This window comes from Chiloscyllium plagiosum, chromosome 28, assembly GCF_004010195.1.
Source record: "Chiloscyllium plagiosum isolate BGI_BamShark_2017 chromosome 28, ASM401019v2, whole genome shotgun sequence".
In the NCBI taxonomy this organism is placed as follows: Eukaryota; Metazoa; Chordata; class Chondrichthyes; order Orectolobiformes; family Hemiscylliidae; genus Chiloscyllium; species Chiloscyllium plagiosum.
This window is the reverse complement of record NC_057737.1, coordinates 4284245-4297660: the sequence shown is the minus strand read 5'-3', so window position 1 is coordinate 4297660 and position 13416 is coordinate 4284245. Positions and strand designations below refer to the sequence as shown.

Below are 13416 nucleotides of genomic sequence, written 5' to 3'. Positions count from 1 at the left end.
TCGACAGTTAGTGTTGGGACGATTGTCCTTTAATGTGACATTTTCCTCAATAATATGCGTACAACTTCAAATTATTTTTGTAAAGTCAAATACACGTTAAGTAAATGCTTACATACAATTACACAAGTTCACACCTAGCCATACATAAGACAGACACACGCTTGTACTTGCACTCACACACACACTGCCAACTCAATATAGCACAAGCACGAGTTTCACTTCAAAATGTTTATTGAAAGTTGTGAGAGAATTCTTATTTTAATTGTTGATAGATTACCCGAATAATCACCACAGTTTGAGATACTTTTTTTTGTTTTTTTTTTATTTAAGCCGCTTTGTAGAGAGCCTGGTGAGAAACTCATTAAAAATCTACACCGTGAGGTGAACGACCTGAGGTGACAAAGCAGCATTCCTTGTATACCCCGCTGGCACAGGACTTATAGATGTAGTTCTAGTAAATCTGTAGCATTGTACAGAGCGCAGTTATTTTTTTAACAGGTAACACTGCAATAGCATTGATGTAATGGATGGCACATTTTCGTTTTCAAATCATTTTCACGAAAGCAGGTGAGATAGACCTCTAGAAAACACAATTAGAAACTCATTCTCTCTCACGCACACACTTCCCCAATGCGCTATATATTTCATTTTACAATATATTGTGATGTTCGTGTGTAAAACAAAAAAAAACAAAATGCATGGAATTAAACTCTAATATATGTACACGCGAATTTACAACTGATGAATAAATTAATACCGATTTGCATATTCTGCCATCCATAGCTTATTTACACAAAATTACTAGTTAATTACATAAATAGCAAAGATCTTTTTTTTCCTGGTGTGAATTACATTTATGTAATGCGTTCTTTTTTGTAGTGAAGTGGTCGTTCCTTTATTCCAACTTGTAACGCAGTTCACGGCGGTGTTCTCAATGCTCCTGCCCCTTTCTCTGTGGAACCAGCACTGGGTACCTCTGCCTGTGGTCTCTGGCCACTAATCGACCACCGCCGCTCGCCTCGATCGGATGCTGAAGGTGTCTGCACTGTGAGGTTTGTTTTTGCATCTATTAATAGTCCTGATGTCCCAAAATGGACCAAAAGCGTTCACTTTGGGGAGTCCCTGGATGGAGACGTCTCCCGGTTGCCCTCCAAGCCACTGACCAGTCTCTGGATATTCTGCAGTTCATTGATCGCCTCTTTGGCGGTCACTCTGGGGGACAGTGAGCTGGCTCCAGTCCTTAAACCGCCCCCGTTGCTTTTGAGGTTGAGTTCCGGCGCCAGGCTGACGGAGACAGGGCTGGAGTCCCGGCTGCACAGTTTGCTGTCGGAGCCGCCCAGAGCTGAGGGCATGGCGGTGGTGAGGAGATTGGTGCCCGCCGGGATGGAGACCGGGATTGGGTAAGGATTGAAGCGAAGTCGGGGTCGCCCGCCGCTCAGAAACGGGTGCCGATGGAGAGAGGACGGAGCCCCGGAACTGTTGGGCAAGGCGGCAGCTGCAGCCGCCGCTGCCATGTACGTGTAAGGGTAAGGGAAAAGCCCCCCGAAAGTGGTCATCGGAATCCCCTGGATTAAAAAAAAACAAGACGGGGGGACAGAGAAACACACAACTGATCAGTCATCATTAGAAAACATTTCACACCCACTAAAGGGAGCAATCCCGTTAACGGTTGCACTATAATCTGATGCAGGGCTGCAAAAGTAAGCTTTAACAAGAAATAAGCATTAATAAGGGAGTAAACATGTGGAACTCTCCTCCAAAAGGTTGGAATTAACTAAAAATTACAAAACTCAGATTGCTGATTTTTAAAATTATCTTTTGAAAATACTGAGCCAAGATATAGACCGAGTCAAAATGGAAATCAGCCTCTAACTGAACGCATGGCGGATACGTCTGGAGGGGCTGAATAGCCTCCTATTTTGACATTCCTAAATATAGGATCAAGGACAGGCTTCAGTGTAAACAAATGAGACTTTAGAAAATGCAGAGCTGAATCTCCGATCTGATCCCAGAGGCCAGTGATTCCGAGACAGTGGCATTGACACAAACGGTTTGGCCTCCCACCCAGGAGGACCGGGGTGAGTGCTGCTCAGCTGCACCTACCCCTCCTCCTATTACCCGCAGGTGCAGCACTTTGCAATGAGAGCTCTCTCCTCATTATCCATTAGTATTTTAACTGAAATATATTACATTGGATTCTCAGAACTGCACGTTTGGCATTATCTGGCACTTAAAAATCGCACAGATCAACACCAATAAAACAGTTCATTAATTTGACAATAAAACTTATAATTGGAATAGAAATTCTAAACGCCTGGATGGAATGAAAAGGATTAACTGCACGCACTAAGAATATTTAGCGCAACAGAGCTGTTAAGCAGTTAAATAAACAAGGAAAGAAAGCATAGCATGTACAGTATTTGTTTTTCTACGTTTGCAATCATCCATTTTGGATCCATTTAAACAAATACAATTGAATCTGTCAGAACATTTGATGGCTAACTAAATAAAACTCAATGTAGCATTACAATACTGAATCCCGTGGCCCAATCCCAGTATTGTCAAAAAAAATTGGATAGATAATCAAATGAGTGGCTGGTTAAGCAGCCCTTAAAAAGATATTGTAAAAATGTCTTCATATCTGTCACCCTATCTGCAATTATACCTTCTGAATATATACATACATTTACCTGGTCGTACATATGATGCACTCAAGCACATTATAGAAAGTATGTGTTAATTGCTTTTGCAAAGTAAAAACCACTTCAAAAACTGCGAGCTTCCTTCAGATATTACCTAACCAGAGACGAAACATTGTCTTGGCCGTTATAAGGTGGTGAAATATTTTGCGAAAATCGTCCAAACTCCCAGGAAAACTCCCAGGGCAGGATTTAGCAATCTATCAGCCGTCAACTTCTGCTCAGAGCAGTTGGGCGTAATTAGAAACAATTGATTAGGACCCACTGCACATGGATCTGGGATTTAATGATTTCATATCAAAATGTAGGGGCGTTAAAAGTTACATTTCTCTATGCCTCCTCAACCTGCATAAAACGCTGCTAGTTAGACAAGGAGTTCTTGGTTCTGGATAACGCTGATCGTGGGGAGTTCAGAATAACTGATTGTAGGGTGTTGCACTTGGAAGCTGAGACCTGCCATCATCGAGGCTGATCTGGTATAAATACTGAGACTTCATGCCCAATTGTTCATTAAAAATAACTCCCTGTATTTGTCAGGGCCGAGCTTTCAATCCGCAATGTTTGTAAGATTCCTGGGCTGACAATCAGTGCAGCATCAGTAAAGGCTTTAAAAAATAACCCGATTATATGTTCACCCCGGCGGAATGACAGATGGGAAGAGAAATGTGCGGAATAAACGGTCTCTTCTTTCACAGTGTCTCATCCTCTCCCTCAATAATTTCCATTATTTTTGTCTCTCTCTCTTATGATGCGCTGACTCTTTAATGGCTTGGTCATTTTTTTATGTCTCTCTCTCTGTCTGTGTGTGTATGTCACTCTCCTCCTGCACGTTCCGTTTTCTGAATCCGTGTCTATGTATCTCTCTTATTTCCACCCCCATCCGCTCTGATCTAAATGTATTGGAAATAAAGACTGTAACTTTCCCACTCCGGGATCTCCTGCCCCAAACCTTCAAAATGGAAGAGGGTCGCCTCAGGAAAAGATGGGGGGAAAAATAATGGAAGAGGAACTGGAAGGGTTTTTCTTTTAAAAACTTCATAATCAAACGAGTTTCTAATGTAAACAGTTTAGTGTTCCAGGTTGATTTCCACATCTGCAAATGGGCCGTGAATTATTACAAAAGTCTCAGCGTTTAGATGCAATGTAAATGGCTTACACTAAGTGGAATGGGGAAGTTCATTCCGGTTATTGAATTCAGACAGACGCCGCTTCGGCGCCTTGCTTACCTGAGAAGCCAGGACGTGCTGAGAGAGGTGGAAAGGGAAGTGAGGAGCCGCGCCGGCAGAGTTCTGCGCCGAGGTGATGGTCGCGTTGTCCAGGCTGCCTGCTCCGGATACCGAAGCCAGTAAGTGTCCCATTCCGGTGGCCATTGCTGAGAAAGCTCCGGGAGCGACTGCAAACTGCCCCGGGTGGATAAAGAGAGGCTGTCCGACATTTAAAGGGTTAAGAAACTGCTGGCTGTGTAACCCCGAGAAAGCCAAGCTTTGCAAATGTCCAGCGTTAAGGTGAGAGGGGCCGTCAGTCTGTATCATAAGGGGAGAGAAAGCATCTTTATTCAAACATTCAGCGTCCTTCTTAGCTTCCTCCTTCCTCCTCCCTTCGCTCTTCTCTCTCTCTGAGGTTCTGTGACTAAAGCAGATGTCACTATCCCTGCGCCCTTCCAGCGAGTCTTTCTTTTTCTCCGAGTTAGATCCCTGTTTCGGTCGATGGGCCGAATCTCCTGCCGCATTCTCGGCGGGTGGAGTGCTGCTTCGGGAGCCTGTTACTCGGGGGCTGCCACTAATCGCGGCAGCCTGCTCCTCCTGCCTCTCCAGCTCAGGGTCACTGTCCGCACCCGACTTGTCATCTGAATAGACCGAGATAAATCAAAGATGGATTTGAAACGACTTTGAACTTTCGTCAACAGAATGGAGAGATTAATCTAATGGGCTCCCATCTACATCCAGCGCGCAACAGAAAGAAGTTTAGAGAGTCGGCGGATATTTAATTAGAGTACGTGTTATTATACTTAATATGTCCCTCAACAAACACCAACACATTCAGATCAGAATCTACAAAGAAACAAATGAATTGAGCTACACCCTTGATAAATCATGGTCAGGACACGAAGTTTGATGTTTTAATAAATAAGAGAAGTGTTATAATAAATCCAGGACTTATTTTGCTTTATACTCTCACTTGTTGAATGTCTTTATTAGAGCGTTTAGTTTCTTGAGAGTTCGGTTCTGAACGGATTTCTACAATTACCCGCGTTATTAAAACCAGAAAAATCTGAGACTGGGAACAGATGTCAGTTTTAAATGTGATCTCATTTGGAAATATTAAAATGAACTTTGCTTTCGTTTACAACGTCTATATCTACAATGCCTCTATACAAGTTGATTTAAACTTTATACAAATAACAGGCACGCAAGTAATATTCTATTTATAAAATTAATGGCTGCAGCACCTCATTAAAATATTGGCTCCAATAACGGTGAACGCAGATGCCTTTGGATTAAAAGCTGTATGATGCAAAACCTAGAATGGATTTTCCCAACGATTGCACCCATTTGTTTAGTTACAATCTTTAGTTTGAATTTTTTAGAACAAGTGGTTCTAATAAAGATAGGAGGTTTCACAAACTGACGCCAGCAAACATAAGAATCAAACCCCAGGAACAGAAAAGTTCAAAGCCGTTTGATCCACTTGCCTTCCGAAATGCTCACACCCTTAACGGATGGGGAGTTAGTTTTTTAAAATGTAAATAGAACACACGCTCTATACGTTTTATACTTCAGGGATTCCTGTGTCATTTCCACTCGTAAAAGCGATTCATTACTCAGGTTGGATCGCTGGCCTTCACTTATATTGGCTGTGTTGTTGAAAGGTACATTTCTAAAGCACCAAGCATTGTCTTTTCGCTTCTCTCTACATTTATATCATTTCAACAAGATCTCCCTTTCACACCAATAAAATACTAATATTTAACTCTGGCGAATTAGACAGGAATCGCAACTATATTAATTCCTATCTGGAGGTACATTTTCCAAGAGACCAGAACATTATGTAATTGGTCAATTTAGAATTGTAATTGCAATTTTTATTTTTTGTTATCTTCACAATGATGATTACAAAGTCTTTAGTTTCTGAAAAAGTTGATATTTGTCCATGGTTTTGGATCTGCCAAATGCATTTATTTAATCAAATAATGACATCAGGTTTAAAGGTTAAGCCACTAGCCCCTTGGTTAAACTGGAGACGCCATACGGTCAACAAACCTTTCGCCCTTGATCTCGGGATTGGGTCAGAGACTGATTGTTATCTCCCTCCCTCTCCAAAATCCACCCTTCCTATCTCTTACCTTTGGATACTTGGCTGAACTGCAGTGAAACGGGGTCTGCGGCTATGGGCGAGCGCAGGGACTCCCTAGGCAGCGGTTGGTCGCTGGAGGAGGCGTCAGAATCGCCGCCATCTCGGTCTCCTTTACATTGATCTTCATACACTCGCAAAGAAGGGAGAGAGAGCTGTTTTCTGGGGAAAAAAAAACATCAATTTGTCTCTGTGTTACAGTGAGACAGATAACGAAAAACAACATGTGTTAATTCCAACCTTTGAATGCAAGTCAAAATAATACTAAGATGTAAAATTCGTCAAGGTCTGAAAGTACAACCCTCCCTCACATTTTTTACAATCGATAGTGTCATTCTTTAACTGACCGCCAGGAGGTACAATGAGCAACCTGCGGTGACCTACTGCACTCTGTTCCAGCGGAGAAACGGCGCGCTTTCCTTTACGCCAGTCTGTAACGGCGCAGCTTCAAATATATCAGCTTGTGAAATCGCTGAGGGGAAACGGGGAGAACCATCCAACTCCAACTGGCCCCTTAAGAAACTATTTCTAAGTCCGTGTTGAGATCCGTAACGATAAAAAAATGTTTTTATTACCTTTTTTCCCTTCTCCCGTTCCCAGTGTCCCTGAATCCTTTTGCAAATGGATTGTTGTCAATTTTAAGTTGCGTTATCTGTCGAATTCAAAGGGGAAAGAATTCATGTTAATAAATCTAAAACGTGATGAGCGCACACAACCGCTTTCCCAAATGAATGCTATTTCAGAATAGTGCATTCAAACAAAATAGCATTAGACTTATGGGAGTGAGCAAAGTTAAATATGTCAATGGAATAACAGAGTTGTACCCCTCTTCCATGGTCAATATTTACCGCTCTGTTAATATCACGAAGATGACCTCTGTTTATGGGAGCGTGCTGGTGTGCAAATTGTTTACAGTTTATTTTTGTGATGTTTCCTGCAAGTGACTCCATTTAAAGGTATTGCATCGGCTGGAAAGAGATTTTGGGCAACCCGCCTTCCAAAAATGAGTTGAATTCTGCTGTGTGGGTTTTTGAGTCTCTGTAAGGTTATTCTAGTGAATGTAATTTCATGAAAATCTTATTAAAGTACTGCACCCAAAAAAAAATCAATTTAAACATTAGGATATAAAGCTATACATAGTTCACCTTCCTCATTTTACTTGAAGATGGAGATAATGGGAGATGCTGGTTATTAATTGTAAAACTGCTTTACTTGCAGGATCTCTCCCAACAAGTTTAAACATTAATAAGTTGAGTCAATATTAGATACATGGGGACTTTTCCCTCTGTGTAGCTTTGAACAATTTAATCTTACGTACCACTAAGAAGGTAACGAAGCACTCCTAAAAAGGTTTTTAGCTGCATAGTTAGTGATCAAGTTATGAATGCCTCAAACAAATGATGCTGTGTGTGTGTGTATTACCTAACATATCAGTCTGCCTTGCTTGTATCCATTCTTCATGAACCACACTTTTGTAAATAAAAAACTAACGTCTTCAAAGAGGCAAAACACGTAAGGAGTGACGAATTAGCCTGAAATGTCACAAATCCGTGAATTTTACCGAACGACTTGCGCAACTTCAGAGCAACTGCCCAGGTGGCCTCATTGTTAATTTCTATGTTTTTCTTCAGCTACTTGAGCAATAAAATACATGAAAAGCTTTTCCAAGGTGGGAGCTTTGGCCGCAATATCTTGCTGGCTACATTTATAATGTTATCTTTAAATGTTGCTACATCAGGGATGCAATACACTGGAAATTATCAGGAACGATCAACAGAGCAGGGCTTCGTTCAACTTCAATCAGTTGAATATTGAGTAATGACATGCTTTTATTGATATCAATGTTCGCCAAAGAACCTTGTCTGAATTAAACTGAACCGCTCGAACCAAGGTATCCAGCAACAGTGAGATAGGGAAGAGAAGTTTCTACGAATGTGGTCAGTGATCAGCACTCCCCAATCAATCACTAAGACCTAATCCAATATCGATACAATTTACTTCAATTTGTATTTTGCCCCCAGCACCTTCATGTTACAATGCAAAGCATAGTATTTAACTTTAACTGCTCTCATTGTCCCAGCAGCTCTTCAGTTTTCACACAGGTCAAACTCGGTGTGGTGGAGGTGGTGGGGGAGGGGGTGAACTAAACTGCCCGCTATCTTTACATTGGGAGTAAAGTGTGTATTAATCAAACAGCGATTTCATTTTCAAAATGTCAAAACCGGTCTGTTTATTTCCCTGTATTCCCCGTGCCTTGACATAAAACGTTTTATTTGTCCCAAAAATTATTTTAATAACTGAGGTTTTATTACTTCAGAAAAAGGTTAAGTTTGAATGCTACTTCCAGCCCTGCTTTTGCAAGCCTTCGCTTTCATTTCTTTCTGTCTTTTGGGTTTGGCCCCACCCAAGACGCTGTCATTTCTTTTTTTTAATTGGTTTCAAGAGGAGATGCCATTAAATGAGGTGAAAAATGTTTGTCATATCACATCTTCAAGGACATAAAGGAGTAACAGGGACAAAAGTCTCTAACCATTCTGAATCAATGGGACAATTAAAATGTTGCATCGTTTGTGAATCTTGCCTCCCAATCTTGCAGGAACCTGTTAAGTCCCGGGGTGATGGGACTGTAGTGTGCCAAGCTCACCTTATCGTTCTGATAGGCTGTGACCGCGATGAACTCTGTCTCTGGAAACACGTAAGTTCGGAAAGTGCTGTAGGGCAATTTGAGAATATCGTTGGCGCGGACCACGTGGAACCTGGGCTGGTATTTGTGCATAGAGTTCAGGATGGTCTGAGAAAACAACAGAAAACAACTCAGGTTAAGTCCGCAGAAGGGCAGCCCGCAGATTGCCTCTTGCTTCTGGGATCTGGAATCTGGTGAAAAACACGAACAAAACTGATCATTTCTGGCGATTTCCATCATCGCTTAACTCCTCAGCACTCTCCTCGCACATAAAGGAGTGCCATTGGGATACTGCACCTTACCCTGGTGGATTTTAATTTTTTTAAAATCTCAGTTCACGTACAAAACTTTAAACTGCCCTGCTTGTCTAGAGTAAACAGCATTTATATCCTGCAATCAGTACAAAACACCAGAAAACTAGGAATCGGCGTGTGTACCTGAGCACTAGAATGTATATAGTATTTTTTTAAACTGGAGAAATACTGAATAAGATTAATCCGTGTATAAAAAAACATTGTTTATTATAATTTGCATTTTTAAAAAAGAACTAATGACATTAACCACGTTAAAATCAGCTCTAATTATTATTTTACAACAAAAATGGCAATTGCAAAATGTCTTCTCTGGGTTGTTAAGTATTTTGACATGTTTTGTATCACAAACATCTAATATTGAGGTCACCAGTTTCATGCTGTAATTTGACTTCAATTTCTCTCCTCCATTTCCCCAGTTATATTTATAAAACATGCTTATTATTACACCATTTCTATGACAAGGTTCACAGATTGGAATCTGAAAAGAACTTCAAGAAAACCGAGAAAAAAATCTTCAGCTTAAATTTTAAAAAAAAGGTCCTGGCAAACACTGAAAGCCAAACTGAGGCATTGTCTCTGACACATAAAAGACACAGACACTGGATCTGGGCATTGATGCGTCATCTGAACTCTGTCCTGGCTTTATATAATATAAAATGTTACAGTGTTTCCCCGCTCAGGCGTGCAAATCATCTAGAGCCAAACCACTCAGCCTGGATCAGCAGGACAAGCCTGTGAGTCCCTGGGCTCTCAAAATCCTTCTGATATAGTTCCTTTAATCTTCAACAAGAACCTTCAATACAGAGAGGCCCGAGATACACCTTTCAAAAATGAATAGTATTTCCTATTATTTATTAATAATGCCAATTGCGTTTGCAATTCAATCACACAAAAATAGGTAGTAAACAATCGATAGAGTCCTTCAGTTTTTTTATTATGTCTCGATGGATTAGTCCAGGTTTAACTGAAACCCATTTTTTTCAGTAATTTGTTTTAATTTTTGGATGTGTTACTGGTAAAAGCGAGCGGCATTTTCTGTTCACGCTTGCTGATCTCGGTCGAATGCACTGTGCTTCAGGGCGCTTTCTGCACGGTTCCAGTTCATAATGGCTGCTTTTACCTCCAGTGCCATTCCTACAACCTTCAATCAAGTTTCCCAGACAGTGCATTAAAAACATGCACCCCCTCGCAAATAAATGGTCATAAATTGTTTTCCATTGGCCCCTGTCCACCTCTAAAGCATCACTGGCATGATTGTTCGGAGACCGACTGGCTGAAGATAAGAGATCACCCATTCAGTAGTCAGGCTCTTTCTAACTAGCGAGCTCTCAGCTCTCGCTCCCTTTCTCTCTCTCCTCCCTGACGCCACAAAGCCTGACCTGCTTTTCACAATTCATATCCTTAATACACTTCAGCCTGTCCCCGAGTAAGAGCACTGCAAAAAATATGGCCTGAAACAGTAATATTTGCAGACCTGGTTATAAACTCTTGAACCTCGACACAGTATATATCTCTGATTTCTAATGTCTCCCTCGGCCTTTTATATATTTATGCTTAGCCTTATCCCCGATTCAAGGAGTGTAGGACGATTAACAAATCTGACAGCCCATGGTCATTGTTTCAAACGGCCCCCGCCTCTCACAAGAGGCGGTACATATATTGGAACCCCAGTAGAATTCAGATTTCTTTCCTGTGCATTCAGCATCGTATTGACCTGCTTTACTTCTATTTTGACCCTCAACGATTTTATTCAGAAGTGAAATGATTACTGTAGTATTGTGGAAGGATATTGCCTTAACATAATCTATGATATTCTGTTAATGGAACTGTATCGATCTTATTGGAGATAATTCAGATCGGTCTCCTTGTTCCCAATTCTGGACTGAAAGTGGCCTAGTGTCGCTGAGGACCTTGTTTCACTTTTCCGAGAGATTATTTCGCCTGTTGCTGAGTGAATTCCGTCAAAATCCATATCAAATCTGTCATGCGGGAATCAGTTTTAAAGTTTAGGCAGAAACAGGGTCAAGGCGGTGTAAGTGTTCGACGATGCAAAACATATTTTAAAAACGTAAACAAGATAATGAATATAACAGTCCCACGCATGGAGCAGTTGTTCAATTTGGTAATCTCACCGCAAATACTTACTAAATAGAAACGAGTCAAATGGAAAGTAAATAAATCGACCTACAGCAACACTTACGAATCCATGCTTGTCGGATATGTTGTTGGTGAGTTTGAGTTTGTGAAACGTGACTGCTTTGGCCATCCATTGTTCACCGGTTGCCGGACTGTCTGGGTGAATATACATCCTCTTCGGCATCTCCGGATCGGCTTTCCCGGCCACCATCCAACGCGAATTGTGAAATTTGTAACGGCAGTCGTCCGCTGCCACAATGTCCATCAGTAAAATATATTTCGCCTTTTTATCCAAACCGTTGACTCGCACTTTAAACGGTGGGAACATTCTCCTAAGACAGCAATGAAACACATGAAGCAAGACATTTAAATGAAGATGGGGTCGTGCTGAGAAATACATTTCAGTTTTTAAGCAACGGTCAAGTTATAACCTGACACTGAATCAAAAGTACATTTCAGCCATACACTCAAATCTTCACATCTCCTGGAACAGCTTTTTCCCCCTAAACTCTCCAATTAATTATTTCATTCTCAAAATATTGAATTAATATTGTAAATAAGATACAACATTCCCCAGTTTTCTTAACGTGAGTCATTCTTATCATGGTTTATCCCCTAGTTTAATACCTACGAATAAGGCGCAAGTTTATTCTCTTCAAGCGAGGATTAAGACAGTTGGCTCAATATTTGGCCACTTGTTAAAATTGTGTCATCGCATCTAGTTGATCTTTCTTTTGGAGCCTGCTCGACCCCTTCCAGTAAAGAGACATTGGCCGATTACCATCGATGATTATAATTAGCAACAGACTTATCGCTTCGAACTCAGAACCTCTGTACACGACACTGGGAGCGTTAGGGACAGCTAAGGGGCCAAATAGGAATCCTTCCAAAAATACACAGTAGTTTGCTGTACGGTTTTTTTAAAGGTAGAGAACAAGTTGTCGGAAGTTGTATGGCAAAGCTAAATAAACTCTTCAATGTAAATGTGGAGGTGCAGTTTTAAACTGCGTGACTGGAAAGCGACGGAAAGGACACTGAAATAGCTCAGTCGCCCTCTTTCTATAGATTTAAAAATATATAGCGATGACTCACAATCCTGAGCAGAAAACACAATCTATCGGGGCTATTATTTCGCTCTTTAATAAGGAACTGCTCATCAAAAGCGCTCGCCTTGGCAGCTCCGATTCTGCCCTTGGCATGTCAATTTGTTACTCTTAAGAATTTTGTGAATTTACTAGAAACAATTTAACAGATGACGGATTATTAATTATATTTTGCACTTTACAAAAAAAACGATGCAAATGAGTTGGGAAAGTTAAGTAATCATGAGAATGAGAAAGCCTGGTATATGAACTAGGGGCCATCCTCAGCGTTATCCGTACCTCCCAGACTTGGTAATAACCATTTCAGTGCCGACTTTGTGAAACTGGTCCCACAAATCTTTAGCCTCCAGGTTCACTTTGGGATCGTCCTCGACCTCATCCTCCGGTTCCAGGCTCTTGAGAGGTCGCAGGTGTGCCGACTGGTGTCCTAGAGCGGAGACGCGGATCCCGGCCTCAGCCATGTTCGGGTCTGTCAGGGGTTTGCCCAGAGCTCCGGGCAGTGAGAGAGCAGCCGCCCCGCTCGGCGGCAGAGCCAGAGCGGGAAAGAAGGAAGGTTGAGCGGCCAAGAATGTGCTCATGGGGAAATCCGCGGCCCGGTGAGCGTGGAACGGATGATAAGCCATGCTAGACGCCGCTAAAACTGGTTCTCTCATCGGTGCATCCGGAAAAAGGGGGGGTGGGGAGAAGATTTCTGTTGGAAGAGTCGCCTACGCCGGATCTTCCTTACACCATCTCCTTGAAGAACACGTACAGTTCGGCAATCTCTTTCTGTGTGAGTTTCTCTCTCTCTCTCTCACACACACACACACACACACAGGCAGATCCCTCCTGCAATGATCTCCCTTCGGCTCCGTCCTGCTAATGAGCCGCCCAGTTGATTGGTGATTTTACACGCCCTAACCAATTGTGTGCCTGGAAAGGCGGGGTTTTCACAACTAAAGGCAGGATGGATGAGTTGAGAGAGAGGAGGGGTGGGGAAAAGGTGTCGGAAGCTTCAACGTACAGTAAGCATCACTGAGATCGCTCTTTGAAAACATGTCAACAAAATTAAATATTAACCAATGACAGAAGGCATTCCCCCCTTCTACTCCCCCCGATTCTCCTCCACCCCCACCCCCACATGCTGCCTC

At 41.9% G+C, this 13416-nt stretch overlaps 1 protein-coding gene across 2 annotated transcripts; it reads right to left on the bottom strand.

Annotated features, from left to right (window-relative positions):
- Positions 1 to 213: 213 nt before the first annotated feature.
- On the bottom strand, positions 214 to 13184 carry tbx2b (T-box transcription factor 2b). 2 transcript variants are annotated; one of them, XM_043718099.1, is made up of 7 exons: positions 12566 to 13184; positions 11236 to 11515; positions 8695 to 8841; positions 6626 to 6702; positions 6043 to 6212; positions 3926 to 4545; positions 214 to 1565 (listed from the first exon to the last, which is right to left on the bottom strand). In XM_043718099.1, the coding sequence occupies exons 1-7, from the start codon at positions 12937 to 12939 to the stop codon at positions 1107 to 1109; spliced, it is 2127 nt and encodes a 708-aa protein (XP_043574034.1). In that variant the 5' UTR covers positions 12940 to 13184; the 3' UTR covers positions 214 to 1106. The 2 variants fall into 2 exon arrangements, with proteins under 2 accessions (XP_043574034.1, XP_043574035.1); XM_043718100.1 differs by having other exon boundaries at positions 11248 to 11515.
- Between the last annotated feature and the right edge of the window lie 232 nt (positions 13185 to 13416).